The sequence below is a fragment of the Mastigoproctus giganteus genome, chromosome 5 (genome assembly GCF_048544385.1).
Source record: "Mastigoproctus giganteus isolate SK-2022 chromosome 5, ASM4854438v1, whole genome shotgun sequence".
NCBI lineage: Eukaryota > Metazoa > Arthropoda > Arachnida > Uropygi > Thelyphonidae > Mastigoproctus > Mastigoproctus giganteus.
In genome coordinates, this window is record NC_143579.1 from 101,476,412 (window position 1) to 101,492,288 (window position 15,877).

The 15,877-nt window shown below is 37.2% G+C and overlaps 1 protein-coding gene across 3 annotated transcripts in view; it reads left to right on the plus strand.

Moving 5' to 3' along the window:
* Positions 1–15,614, plus strand: part of LOC150085589 (tyrosine-protein kinase Src42A-like) — a 140,276-nt gene extending 124,662 nt beyond the window's left edge. The window contains exon 9 of one of the 3 annotated variants that reach the window (XM_090374128.1): positions 15,133–15,614. In XM_090374128.1, the coding sequence (XP_090230254.1) occupies positions 15,133–15,344 (212 nt within the window). In that variant the 3' untranslated portion in view covers positions 15,345–15,614. The remainder of the gene's footprint in view (positions 1–15,132) is intronic. The other 2 variants (XM_090374127.1, XM_090374126.1) reach the window with 2 other exon arrangements.
* The last annotated feature ends 263 nt before the right edge of the window (positions 15,615–15,877 follow it).

Here is a 15,877-nt window from a genome sequence, read left to right on the forward strand (position 1 = left end):
CACCTGCTTCTATTGTAATTAGCATCAGCCTAGAGAGCAGGTTGCTGTGGATTTCAAAAGCTGCGGCTGGGAGACATAATGAACAATAAATACAAGTGCTGTGTTATACTTGTAAGTACACCACTGAAGTATAGTAAATAAATTTGATGAATTGAAGTGCTGATCAAGATATCAAAGGCAGATATTGTTGGGGTATCAGAGACATGGTGTCACACAGATAAAAGCAGTGCAGAATTGGAATTTGGGGAGAACAGAAAGGACAGACAAGGTAGGAAGGGAGTAAGGATTGTGGACAACCACGCATCCAGTTGACATGGGTGGACAGTGCAATGTTCAGTCTGTTTGGTGTGACATAAACACTGGTAAAGGGAAAATGAGAGTAAGAGTGTGTTATAGGCCTAATGACTCTGATGAGTACAACGAACAGTTGTCCCAAGAAATAGAGTAGGCCAGTAAACCTGGCCTACTCCATTACAAGACATAAGAATGTCTTGTAATGGAGAATTTTAACTTTAGAGTTATTTTTTTTTTTGTGAACCCCAAACACGAGAGGTATTAGAACCTATAGTACTTAGTACCGTGCTTGGGTTGGAGGTTGAGAAGACGAAAGAAGATATTTGTTGACATTGGACTTGAACTTCTGTAGATTGTAATTTTCAGGAAATACGTATGAAGGAAGGTTGTTCCAAAAAACGGCAGTTGAATGAATAAATGAGGAAGATGAAAAGTTGGTTCTGTGGGTTTGAAGTTGGACAGTAAATGGACGTTGGCTGGTGGCGGCATGTGTTCGGACTGTTTTGAAAGAGAGAGCGGGAATTATAGAAGCCAATTCAGAAGAACAGTGCCCAAGGAAGTATCTGTAGAAGAGGCATGCAGCAGAAACAGTATGTCTATGAGAAAGCGAGTGGAGAAACTCTGTTAGGGATGAATCATTAATTAACCTAACTGCCCTCTTCTGAATGGAATCAAGAAGCCTGAGAGAGGTTTTGGGGGCACCACCCCAGACGTGGGAACAATATTTCATGGCAGGGTGGATTTGCGATTTATACAGAGTGAGCAGCTGTTTGGAGGAAAAGTTAACGCCGAGAGCGAAAGAGAAAACCAAGTTTTTTAGATGCAGAGGAAGCAATATTTGTAATGTGCTTGTGCCAAGAGAGATTAGAAGTCAGGATAATCCCCAAAAGAGATATATCATTTTGGCTAGAAATCGGAGTGTCACTAAAGATAAGCATAGGAGCAGAAGAATCCTTTTTGCGAGATATAAGACAAGACTGAGTTTTAGAAGGATTGAAATCAACTAAGTTGTCTTTGCCCCACTGGAGAATTACCTGAAGATCGGCATTTAAGGAAATGGTAGCAGATTTTCGAGAAGTTGAAGCTGATTGAGCAGGACAAGGTTTCTCAAAATGGAAAGTGGAATGCAATGTGCTATCATTGGCAAAACTATGGATAGGATTTCCAGTCAATGGAAGAAGGTCATTAATATACAAGAGGGAAAGAGTAGGGGAAAGAACTGAACCTTGGGAGACACTGGCATTAGTGGAGAAGTTAGAAGACAGAGAGCCATCTACCATCACCCTCAGTGAGCGATCAGGAAGAAAACTGGATAACCAATTACTAAAAACAGTTGGCAGACCATAAGACGGAAGCTTGTTTAGAAGACCTTTATGCCAAACACGATCAAAAGCCTTAGAGATGTCAAGAGCAACTACTTGTGTTTCACCAAACCTTTCCATTGAATTAGTCCATAAATGGGTAACATAAGCCAGAATATCACCAGTGGATCGACACTGATGGAATCCATACTGGCGATCGTTGAGCAGACGGAAGGTTTCTAGGTAGTTTAAGAGTTGGCGGTTAATTGATTTCTCCATTACTTTAGAAAGAGTAGAAGTAATTGCAATGGGATGATAATTGGATGGGAGGGATTTGTCACCCTTTTTAGGAACTGGCTGGATATGAGCAAATTTCCAAGCAGAAGGAAAAACACCTTTGGAATAAGAAAGTGAAAAAGGGCGGCAAAGGATAGGAGTAAGTTCAGGAGCACAGGTTTTGAGAACAAGTGGAGAAATATCATCAGGACCTGGAGCTTTCTTAGCATCAAGATTCATCAAAATCCTTCTGATATCCTTTTGACGGAAGACCACAGGAGGCATTGAATGGAGCGTGTTGGGAATGGTGGGAGGTGTTTTATCAGGATCATTAGTACATGAGCTGGAAGGAAAATGGGATGCTAGCAGGTCAGCTTTATCCTTGGCTGAAGTGACAACAGAACCATCTGGTTTGGACAGAGGTGGGAGCAGAGATGGGCAAAAGTTGCGGCCAATAGCTTTGGCAAGAGACCAGAATGCTCGGCTACCATTAGGGCAAGAAGCAAGTTTTCTACTCTTGGCCTTTTCAAACTGTAGTTTGGACTGATTAATAACTGCTTTACAACTGTTTCGAGCTTTGGTGTAAACAGAAAATGAAACTGAAGAATTAGAAACAAGCCAATTACGATATGCAACATTCTTCTCTTGAACAGCCTTAGCACATTTATTGGAAAACCAAGGTTTAGATAAAGGACGAGATTTTAAAGTAGAGTGTGGGGTAAAGGATTCCATTCCTGCAAAAATAATTTCACTGGCACGATCTGAGGAAACGTTGACATCAGAAGTTTTGAAACACTAATCCGACCAAGGAAAAGAAGAAAAGAAGTCTCGCAGGTCATCCCATTTAGCATTCTTGTAATGCCAAACAACACGAGGTTGGGAATAGCCATGAGATAACGGTTTCATTGGAGAAGAGACAATCACCAAGTTGTGATCTGAATTGCCTAAAGGTCCTCTCACTTCGACCGTGTACTTAGAAGGGTTGTTTGTGAGAAAAAGATCAAGCGTATTGGCTGTATGATTAGGATTGTCCTGTATTCTTGTAGATAAATGAAAAATCTGTGCTATGTTATTAGTAATTGCAAAAGCCTCAGCATCTCGACCTGCTGATTTGGTGTGACTAGAAAACGGAAGTCAGCTGGAGTTGTGAACATTAAAATCACCAAGGAAAATTACCTCCTGTTAGGAAAGTTGGACTGGAGAAGGTCAAGTTGCAAAGAGAGGAAGTCAAAGAGCTCCAAGTGATTAGTGGAGTTGGGAGAACGGTAGAGACAACACTTGAATTTGACACAATGAGGTAGAGAGATTTTATGCCAGAGAAGATCAAAGAGAGGAGATTCCAAATTGCCAAGTCTCTGACAGGGAATATCAGAACGGACATATGCACAAGTACCACCTTTGAGGCGAAAGGAATCATACAGCGAATAATTTGGGCATCTGAGATTAGCAGTAGTTGAATCAACCGATAACTGAGATTCTGTCAGAAAAAGTACATGGGGTTTGGCAGACGGCAAGTGGAAATGGACATCGTTGAGATTAGAATTGAGACCACGTATATTTGTGAAATGAATTAGGAAGTGTTTGGGAGGTTTAGATCTTTTCGCACATAAGCTTGCTCTATTAGTTTGACAATTCATGGTATATTCAATAGTAAGAAAAAGTGGGTGGGACATGCTGTATGAAGTAATAAAATTTTTGGATATGTCATACACATGGTAAGAATATACCCAGATCCTGGACATAATGTGGCCTCGGCAATGCTCCCCGCATACACACTACTCGGACTCCCTCCAGTCACTATCTGGCAGAGTAGAGGTAGCAAGATTATACACTAGCTGATCCGGAAGCCTCGTAGAGAGTTACCAATAGGTTCGGTCCGGCGTACTAACTAGCGGCTGGCCTGCGAACACCGTTTTAGAGCTGTACCCTTGAAATGTAAGGAATATTGGATCTCGCCACGACGTCATCATAACCTCAAAAGTCATCAATCGTACTGCATGATGGAAGAGATAGGGAAGGGCTGACCGGAACTTAGCTCTAGAGACTAAACATGGGTTCCACCACTTCAAGCCTCCAATAAGCAAAGTGGTGGTATTTCACCGGTTGATGAGAGTCATCTACCACCTAGTACTGCCTGGTAACATAGAGGGGCAGCGTTCCTCCATGTGGTGTGGGCGCCACACCTTGACCCCAGCTTACGTTGGTTCACACCTGGGTGGACACTCACCATGTACTTGTGCATGGAGGTTATAGCTAGGATTACTAACAGCCCACCATTGTTAAGGTGCAAGCAGAGGATTTGGCTGTCACAGACCGTCCAGACTTCGCTGAAATTGGGTCCACTTGACTTGAGTGTCAACCAAATATCAGTTCCATCAGCGTTTTAGACTCCCAGGTAGCCAGTACACCTTGTCTGGTATATCTGAGAGAATGTCTGTGACAACCTCAAGGACCCTGAATATTGAATGGAACCTATGGTTTGTTCACTCGCATGCTATCAAGACTTTTGTCCATTTATTGGAGGATTGTTTTCTACATCAACATGTTTGAGAGGCAACCAGAGGGAGTAACACTCTTGATTTAATTATCAACAGTGACTATTCATGCATTAAGAATTTGCAGATAAAGGAACCACTAGGTGACAGTGATCACAGTGTACTGATGTGGGGTTTACTTAGAGATGTAACTACCATCAAGGATAATGGGAAGGATTTTTGCTTTCATAAAGGTGATTACAGTGGTCTCAGACAGTTTTTAAATTCTATAGAGTGGGATCAACTGATGATGTTACAGACGGTGAATTCCAAATGGGAAGCCTTCATGGACTTAATCTTTGAGGCTACTAGGCTTTTTATACCAGCTAAGAAATACTGTTCAAGTTTCAAGCCTAAATGGATGTCAGATGAATTAATGACACTCGTGGCAGAGAAGAAAAATGCATGGGATGCATATATATCGTGCAACACAGAAGTCTACGGGAGATGTAAGTCACAGAGGAGGTTAGGCAGGCAAAGGCAGATTACGAGAAATCTTTGGCAAAGGATGCAAAGAAAAACAGCAAAGAGTTCTTTACTAATGTAAACTCTAGAAGGAAGGGGATGAATCAGATTAGTCCACTTAACATAGATGGTTCGCCTATTGATGATCCTACTCAAGTAGCTGATAAACTGAATGAGTATTTTGCATCTACATTCTCACATGAGGAGTTATTCAAGAAGGGGAATGCCAGACATTTATCAAACTAACACAGAGTTAAGTGATTTTGTAATCACTGAGAGCAAAATGGAGGAGAAATTGAAGTCAAACATAAAAAAGGCACCCAGGGTTGATGGAATCTATCCAGTTATATTGAAGGAGGCAGCGAGGGAAGTTAGCAAACACTTGACCATAATTATGGAGCATCCTTTGATTCAGGGGAGGTCCCCATGGACAAGAGATGTGCAAATGTATCTCCAATTCACAAAGCGGGTTCAAAGGGTGACACAAATAATATTAGACTTGTTAGTTTAACTTCTGTTCCAGGGAAAATAATGGAGTCATTGGTTAAAGAGGTGATACAGGATCACCTAGACAAGACTGCAGTAATAGTTCAGACACAGCATGGGTTTGTTAAGGGGAAGTCTTGTCTGACCAATCTGATTGGATATTATGATGTGGTTACAAAGGAAATGGATGCAAAAAATAATTTTGATATCATATACTTGGATTTCAGGAAAGCTTTTGACACTGTTGCACATGGAAGACTGCTGCAATGGATAAAGGGATGGTTGGGTGGGAGATGGCAGAGAGTGGTAATAAATGGACACTGCCCTAAGTGGAATAAAGGGCCCATTGTTGTTTACCATATTTATCAATGATATCGATTATGGTATATTAGGCCTAATGTCCAAGTTTGGAGATGATACAAAGGTTGGCAGGGTTGTTAATGACACTAAAGACAGTATGCTACTGCAACAGGATCTGGAACAATTAGGCAGATGGGCTGAGAAGTTGCAACTGAAGTTTAACCTTGACAAATGCAAAGTACTGTGTATGGGTAGCAGTAACCCAAGAGAAACATACCAACTATGTGATAGTGCACTCAGGGAGGCAGAAAATGAAAAAGACCTGTGAGTAATTGTGCAGTCAGAGATGAAGTTTTCTGAGCAGTGTAGATAGGTGCAAGAGCAGGTCATGGAGTTTTGTCAATGATATATAGGAATTGTGCTAGCAGAGACAAGGAGATGATTATACCTTTATATAAGGGAATGGTCAGGTCACGCCTTGAGTACTGCGTACTGGTCTGAAGGCATAATTTTAGGAAGGATGTAGAGTTGCTAGAACAAGTACAGAGAAGGATAACAAGACTGGTGGGAGGAACAAAGGGATGCACTTATGAAGAAAGGCTTAAGTTCTGCAAGTTGCAGCATCTGGAGACTAGGCACCTGCGAGGTGATCTGATTGAGGTTTATAAGGCCATGAATTGTTTGAGCAGGCTCAATGCTGATGGGATACTTCTGCTTGCTCAGACTAAGAACCTGAGGGGGCATGAATTCAAATTAAGGAAAGACGGTTGTAGAATAGACAAATAGATAACATTATAACATAAAGTAAAAATATGCAATGATGTATTTTAATTGAATTTTTCTCACTTTTGCCGAAGAAAGTCATCAATAATTTTATCATATTTTATGTTTTGTGCAGCATGATTTTCAGCAGATATAATTGATACGTTGGTTAATCGGTCTTGATCTAAGGTTATTTTTAATCAAATTAAGTTTACTGAAGTACTTTTCACAAGAAGTTACTGTTACAGGCAGGGTAAAAAAAAAAAAATTTGTAATGCTATTTCTATGTTTGGACAAGATTCTATTTGACAATACAGCAGGCCCCCGTTATAACGCGGTTCACTTTATGCTGATTCGCTATAATGCTGTTCTTATATTATAACCCGTATCTGACTATAACGCTATCACAGATCACTATAACGCTCTTTTACAGATTGAATTTTTGACATATTTAACGAAATCGTTTCATTTGATGGAGTCGATAGCTTGAAAATGAATAGCAAAACAGCATTAAAACGTTTCCCACGCCGACTTGAGAAATTTTCCCACGCTCAGTGAAATTTTCTCGCACGCTAATTTAGTTTCAGTACAGTGACTTGTTACGTAGTTCCGAGATCAACATTTTAAAAAATGATCAAGTATATTGCTTGTAATACTTGCGTTATATGCATTTATCCGAAGTCTAGTCATCACTCAGTAGAGTATTAGACATCGTGCGTAACGGAAAGTTTACTTGAACATTGTATCGTAATTAATTCAACCAACGCAGTTACATTTTCGAAGAGCTAATAATCACTGATAGGAATGAAAATGCAACAACGTCTGGGCACAGTACGAAGACTATAAATGTAAGAAAAAGACTGAATTTGAAAATTAAATTAGACGTTTTGAAGCGAATCGATTCCGGTCAACGACAAACGGATGTGTGCCATAATTTAGGACTTGCAACTTTAACTGTAAGAACAATTATAAAAAAATAAAGAATTAATTTTTGCAGCGGGAAAGATAGCTGTTCCACTGCAAGCAACTAGGACTAGGCCGGCTATTAGGATTGAAATGGAAAGACTTTAATTTTATTGAAGATAATATTCCAATGCAGAATTCAGTTAAGTTAAATATTAAAAAAAAAAAAAAAAAAAAAAAAAAAAAAGAGAGAGAAAGAGATTAGCCAATATGATGATCTGCAGAAAACTCTCCTAAAAAAAAAAAAAAAAAAATGTGGAACCATTTAAAACTAGTAAGGGCTGGTTGAATAGATTTAAAATCCAGGGAGAAGCCGCAAGTGCAGATCAAGGAGCCGAAACTTTCAAAAAAGAACTTGTTGAAATTGTTGAAGAGGGGTATTATGTGTTATACTTCTCAACAAGTTTTTAACATAGCTGAAGCAGGACTTTTGTGGAAACGAATGCCTAAAAGAAGTTTCATATTGAAAGAAGAAAAAAACATGCCAGGTTTCAAAGCGGCGAAGGATCGGTTGACTTTATTGTTGGTTGTAACGCTGCGGGGGGATTTAAAATTAATACCCCTTTTAGTTTATTTGGAAGAGGGCCAAAGTTCAACTCAAAATCCACACATTTGTCATGATTAAATTCATCAATTAAATTAAATTCATTATTTTAATTATAATTTTAAATTTACTTTTGATATGCAAGTAGTTACCACATAATTATACGTATGCAATGCAGAATATTTTATATGTGCAAATATTTGAATATTAAATATTTTGACAGACATTTGTGCATCTTTTCACTACCGTTTATTCTTGATTAGGAAATATCCTATGGCACCGACCGCAGCTCATAAATACATATGTTACCTTATGGGAAAGCGGCGCTCGCTTAGCGCGGATTCACTTAGCGCTCTGTTTTTCCGGAACGAATGATCAACGTCAAGCGGGTGTCACCTGTACTCATTAATGAATTGGAGAAGTTATAAAGGGGTTATCCTGCAGAATTGATAATACATGATATTTGAAACTTTCAATATCTGCTGAAATATGATTTGTACATCGATCTTAAAAAAAGATGTTTGCTCTAATGCTCAAGTATACTCTATTTTCAGGAACATTTTCTTCACAGTGTTTCAAAATCTGCCAACATTTCTCATGTTCGAAAAGTTTATATGTAATATCTTAGTTGCCATCATTTCCCCTTGAAATCACTACTCTCACTAGTTCTTTGAATACCATCTGAAATGTTGGAATCGCTCAGATATTCAGCTACTATGAGCATGTAAACATACACAGGAGGGAGAGAGAAATTTACTGGCAGCCATGGATTACTCACTTCTGCAAAAAACAGATGACTGCTTGTCAGAGTAAAGGGAAACCACAACCAGATTGAGCAGAGGCAATTATCCTGAAAAAGGACTCCGAGGTTGGGAAAATTCATATTTTAGCATTAAATCAGATCACACACCAACCATAAGAGTAAGTATTTACTGTAACTAAAATATTTACATATTAAAATAAAATAAAATAAATAAATATTTACAAAAACTGCTATTATATTAAATTAAATTATATACATATAAAACATTAAAACTGTGATAAAATCCTTGAGATAAAATACACTAAAATAAACCGGATTAAAAGCGATAAAAATCTCTGGAGCTTTCGGAGGCATCCGCCTCCTTCAGCAGTAACAAAACTTCCTGCAGCACGTCCATATATAACAGGCTCACGGTACCTATACACGTGGTGCAGTCGGCGCATGGTCTGAACTGGAAGCGGAAATAGCTCGGGAACGTGTTAAGCAAAACCGTTCATCCGTACTTAGGATGATAGTTTCAAACAGAGGATGCATACGCATACCTCTGTCCCTATTCATAATATTGTGGTCGGATGAACATATTCGTAGGCTCTCGAGCCATTTACAGTTCCAGAATCCATGCGCTCGATCCATGATAACCGCATCCTGTGGGGAAATTTGATGCTGCTTCTCCCAAAAATGCTCGGTGACAGCAGACTTATTGTAATCAATAAGTTGTCTGCTGTGCCTGTGTAATCAATAAGTTGTCTTATTGTCTGCTGTGGCCGAGCATTTTTGGGAGAAGCAGCATCAAATTTCCCCACAGGATGCGGTTATCGTGGATCGAGCGCATGGGTTCTGGAACCGTAAATGGCTCGAGAGCCTACGAATATGTTTATCCGACCACAATATTATGAATAGGGACAGAGGTATGCGTATGCATCCTCTGTTTGAAACTATGATCCAAGTACGGATGAACGGTTTTGCTTAACACGTTCCCGAGCTATTTCCGCTTCCAGTTCAGACCATGCGCCGACTGCAAAACGTGTATAGGTACCGTGAGCCTGTTATATATAGACGTGCTGCAGGAAGTTTTGTTACTGCTGAAGGAGGCGGATGCCTCCGAAAGCTCCAGAGATTTTTATCGCTTTTAATCCGGTTTATTTTAGTGTATTTTATCTCAAGGATTTTATCACAGTTTTAATGTTTTATATGTATATAATTTAATTTAATATAATAGCAGTTTTTGTAAATATTTATTTATTTTATTTTATTTTAATATGTAAATATTTTAGTTACAGTAAATACTTATGGTTGGTGTGTGATCTGATTTAATGCTAAAACAGAGGCAATTATCTGTGTCAGGAATATGCCTTAATCTTCTGACTGGCTATGGAAAGCAGTTGACTAGTGCAATTTCTTGGTATGTGGAATAGGTGGCTGCATAGGTTTTATGGGTACCACTTATGTTGTGGAACAGTAATACCTTTAATTGCACTTTCTAATTGCCTATAAAGTCCAGCGTTGAGAACAATGTGCACAAAGTAAAATCTCTCATAATCCATTGTTATGTGGAAATTTTCTTTGTTCTATAGCAATTATTTTAAATGTAATTACCAAGATGAATTCAAAAAAAATTCACTATAAGGAAGTTTGTTAAACAGAGGTCGAACTGTAATGAAATCAGAAATTAAGCAATTTTAAAATACGTAACTGGTTGAGTGTGCCCAGGGTATAGGCCCTGCTTGCCTCACCGTAGTTCAGCTCTGATATTGTATGTTTATTTGCATCTTTTGTCATAGAACATCTCATAGTTGTGCTTAATACAGGTGCGTTGTTCAGAAATATATTTCCCCATAACAACAAAAAAAAAAAAATAATAATAATAATAAAAACATGTTTGTGGAAGAACAAAAACGAGTCATTGTCAGTGAAATTATACATATAGGGAAAGAAGAGGATGGCTCTGAAAAATGGGTCATTTTTGATTGCCACAGATGGCAGTAATCAGGCAGCTGTATCCCATCATATTGTGTATACACATTGGTTGTGTTTGGATAAATCTGTAACTAGACTGCTAGCATAGCAACAGCTTTTGGAAGGTCTATTTAAAGAAGAGGTTAGAAAAGTCATATGAGCACTTTTGAGAGTCATCAAATTGAAAAGTACAACAACCAGTCACTGTTGAGTGGAACTGACTCGTATTTATGATTTATAGTTTTGAAAAAGAGCAAATTGATGAACTCAAGCAAAAGATCTTTTGAATTGCAAACATTTGATGAAAACAATCCTAAACAAGAGACAAGGAAGTTATAATTTTAGGCAGATATCTTTACATTTGTGCAGAAAGCAATATGCTTGTTTCGTTTAGATGTTATGCCAACATGTTGAGAAAACCAAACATACAGGTTAGGACATTGAAACTGGCAATTTTAAAAATTGGTTTTCTGGGTACTAGTCTGTGGTGGAGAGGATTGTGCTACCTGAAGTGCTGTTGTCCACATCATGCCATTTAGTGAACATGGAATGGTGCACAATGTGCTTTTGCCATCAAGGCACTTTACAAAAACAACAATAGTTATTAGGCTGCTTGACTTTTATTTTGCATTCACTTTAAGCTTAAGTACCATGATCCTATACTGTCTGCTCGTGCCATTAAAGCATAGTTATTTAATTTTGAAGAAACTGATTCTACTCTCCAAAAAGCCTCTGAATAGGATAAGAAGTGCTTGTACATTGCAGCTGTCAGGACTGTTCTCATATGGAGGCCCTCGTGGGTAGAATGCTGTCTTCCCCACACTGGGTGGAAAAGACCTGAGTTCAAGACATGAGGAATTTTTATGGATCTTTTCACAATGTGGCTGAGTTATTCTGTTTTGGTTGAGAGTAATATGGTTTTTTCTCCCAGAAACTCGGGTTTTTTTGTACAGCACACAGAAAATCAACCACAGAGCACATGCAACTTATACCGAGCAATGTGGCTTTAGCTGCTGATGCTCCTGAAACCCTCTCAAAACAACAACTCATATGGAGTCCAAAGCATTCTGTGTGTTGGCATATACTTTCATTTGAAATGTTTGTCAACAAATGTTAACTGAAATGGATCACGATGAAGACTTTATTCACAATATGTGAATGTCTGATGAAGCTCACTTTCATCTAAAGATTTGTGAATAAACAGTGTTTGTTATTGTTTGGAATAAAATTCTCGCCAGTTTCCATCAGCAACCAGATCTGTTATCATGTGACTTCTTTTTTTAATGTGGTACTTAAAAAGCAAGGTGTAGAGCGGAAGAATTGTTGGAATTTCTTTGGAGATGTTATGGCGCACTGTGAGAAATGTGGAAAATTACAAGAATGCCTAAGCAGAGACAGGATCATCTTGAGGATATATTTTTCACAAAATAAACAGCGTTCTATGTACTTCAAGAATGCATATTTGTAATTTGGCAAATACAAATGCTTTGTTTAATTAGTGAGTTTTTAAGATCACCTGTTTCTCTGCCTTACCCTGTATTTTTTCACATTCATGTACTGAGGTCATTACTTCTAGATGCATTGAAGAATATTATACGTAAGTTCATTATACCAACCAATTTTAACTCTCATTTCCATAACAAACTAAACCAGAATGATGATTATGACTTAGCCATAAGCATTTCTAACAGGGTTGTAAAGAGTCTAAAACAAAAGATTATGTTCATTTTTCAGTAAGGAAATGCTTTATTGCAAATTCCTATTGAAAAATTGCCAAGGTAGCATAAATTTCATCAATTGGCTATGCATCACTTTTAAATTTGAAATTTTTTGTGGACAACTTTTCAATACTTCTTGGTGTCATTAAAGAAAAAGATATAGATGTTTTGCAGGATCAGTTTTGTCAGTTAACACTGTGAGGCCCTGCTAAATATTGTTTTTTTTGGCTGATGCTATATAAGCTTGCTTACAACACACTCTGATTTTATCGACATACTGTGCTGTGGAGAAATTTCTTACACCTAATAACAAAGGGTATTAAGTTTCATTTTAACTACCATGATACGTAAAGCAAGGAGAAAAACAACAGGTGGCTGAAAGTCACTCACTAAGCCTCCTCATTCACAGGATTAGTATGCTGTGAAAATAGTGGAAAGCCTAGTATCCTTGATCTGTCTATAGTTCTTCTTACTTTAGTCTTTCAGCTGATGGACTGTAAGACTAGTTAAAATGGCTGTTATCTACAGAGTCCTTGATTGGGAACTGAAATCTGCAAAAGCAAGCATACCCCAACTCAATCTTATCATTTTAATAATTCCCCGGCAATGCTAAGTATCAGATAATATATTTAATTAGGCATTGGGGGGGGATGAGGATTCAGATCTTTCTGGTGAAGCTTTGGAAATGCTCCTAACCGCAAAGTCCAAACAGCTGTGTTTGTTATAAACAAAACTGACATGTTTCTGAAGAGGTGCAGTCTGTAGCAGTATCTTTCTTGATAGTTAAGATTGGTTGTTGTCTAACAGATAATCCAAAGAAAAATCCTAGGTAAGTTAATGTTTAAAGCATACTGTAGTAGTACAGTCCTATGACTATACTTTAATATAAAATCATTGTATTTTCAGTGGAATTTTATTTCTAGTGCAGTGTGGACATTAGAGAAATTTATCCCCCCCCCTCAATAAACTGATGTATTTTTACACATATCCTCCTGTTTTCTTCCTGCTTGCAATTGTCTAATCTCCAGCTTTTTAAATGTCAGAAGTTGGCAGCTATGGTGTGATGCCTCATACTGTCATTGGGCACCACATGGTTTTCTGACCCTTCCAAAATGTGTAGCATAATATAGCAGGCCCCCGTTATAATGTGGTTCGCTTTACCCTGATTCGCTATAACGCTGTTCTTATATTATAACCCATATCTGACTATAACGCTCTTTTACAGATTGCATTTTTGGCATATTTAACGAAATCGTTTCATTTGATGGAATCAATAGCTTGAAAATGAATAGCAAAACAGATTAAAACTTTTCCCACGCTCAGTGAAATTTTCTCGCACGCTAATTTAATTGCAGTACAGTTACTTGTTACATAGTTCTGAGATCAACATTTTAAAAAATGATCAAGTATATTGCTTGTAATATTTGCATTATATGCATTTATCCAAAGTCTAGTCATCACTCAATACAGTATTAGACATTGTGCGTAATGGACAGTTTACTTGAACATTGTATCGTAATTAATGCAACCAACGCAGTTACATTTTCGAAGAGTTAATAATGGCCGATAAGAATTAAAAAGCAACAACGTCCAGGCGCAGTACGAACACTATAAATGTAAGAAAAGGACTGAATTTTAAAATTAAATTAGATGTTTTGAAGCGAATCGATTCCAGTCAACGACAAGTGGATGTGTGCCCTAATTTAGGACTTGCAACTTTAACTGTAAAAACAATTATAAAAAAATAAAGAATTAATTTTAGCAGCAGGAAAGATAGCTGTTCCACTGCAAGCAACTAGGGCTAGGCCGGCTATTAGGATTGAAATGGAAAGACTTTAACTAATTTTATTAAAGATAATATGCAATGCAGAATTCAGTTAAATTAAATATTATAAAAAAGAGAGAGAGAGAGAGAGAAAGAAAGAAAGAAAAAAGAGATTATCCAATATGACGATCTGAAGAAAACTCACCAAAAAAAAAAAAAAAAAAAGTGGAACCATTTAAAACTGGTAAGGGCTGGTTGAATAGATTTAAAATCCAGGGGGAAAAGCTGCAAGTGCAGATCAAGGAGCCGAAACTTTCAAAATTATTGAAGAGGGGTATTATGTGTTATACTTCTCAACAAGTTTTTAACATAGACGAAGCAGGACTTTTGTGGAAATGAATGCCTAAAAGAATTTTCATATTAAAAGAAGAAAAAACATGCCAGGTTTCAAAGCGGCGAAGGATCGGTTGATTTTATTGTTGGGTGGTAACGCTGCGGGGGGATTTAAAATTAATATCCCCTTTTAGTTTATTTGGAAGAGGGCCAAAGTTCAACCCAAAATCGACACATTTTTCATGATTAAATTCATGATTTTAATTGGAATTTTAAGTTTAATTTTGATACGTAAGTAATGGAGAATATTTTATATGTACAAATATTTGAATATTAAATATTTTGACCGAAATTTGTATATCTTTTCACTACCGTTTATTATTGATTAGGAAATATCCTATGGCACCGACCGCAACTCACAAATACATATGTTACCTTATGGGAATGCGGTGCTTGCTTAGCGCTCTGTTTTTCCGGAACGAATTATCAGCATTAAGCGGGGGTCACCTGTATATGATGTGGTCTGTTTTAAATAAACAAAATGTTAGTCTTTGTGGATCTTTTGGTTTTTTTTTTTTTTTTTTTTAATATAAATACAAAGAAATTTTATTTAAAATTTAGCTGTTAATAAGCAGTGGATGTTATGAACAGTAAAAGTTTTTCTGATTTCAGGTATGACCAATGCTGAGGTTTTACATCAAGTTGAGCATGGATATCGTATGCCCTGTCCACCTGGGTGTCCTCCTGCACTTTATGATATTATGTTAGAATGCTGGCATAAAGATCTAATGAAAAGACCAACATTTGAAACACTACAATGGAAGTTGGAGGACTTCTTTACGTTAGAGGGGTCTGAGTATAAAGAAGCTTCTATTGCATATTGAAATTTTTGCAGAATTAGTTTCAAAATAAGGAACAAACTTTTTTTTTTTTAATCAGAGGTGAGATGCCAGTACCACGAGCATTGTATTAGAACTTTCTCCTCAGGGTTTTGGGATTTAATTTAATTTCTTTTTGTGTTAAATATTATGTACTATAAATATTTAAAACTATTTCATTCGCAGTTGCAAAATTTTATAAAAATGTCAAGTATTTGTTGTGCTGATTGGTTGTATTTAGCTGTAAAAAGAAATGGGCTTTTGACTTAACTTAGTGACAGTTAAATCTGAACACTGCAGTATTTCATATACAGTGCAAAAAAAATTTTTTTTTTTTATATATTATTATTTTATTATTATATTTTTTTTCCCCAGAAAAGTTTCAATTTTAATCTCTTAACTTAAAATATATTTTTGTTACCTCTAGAATACAAAGTTTTTAGGATGTATTATTGTAGTTTCAAGTTCATTTTGTTCTACATATTTAAATTCAACTTTCATTATGGAATGACTATGCTAATTCTGAATATAAGCAGTTT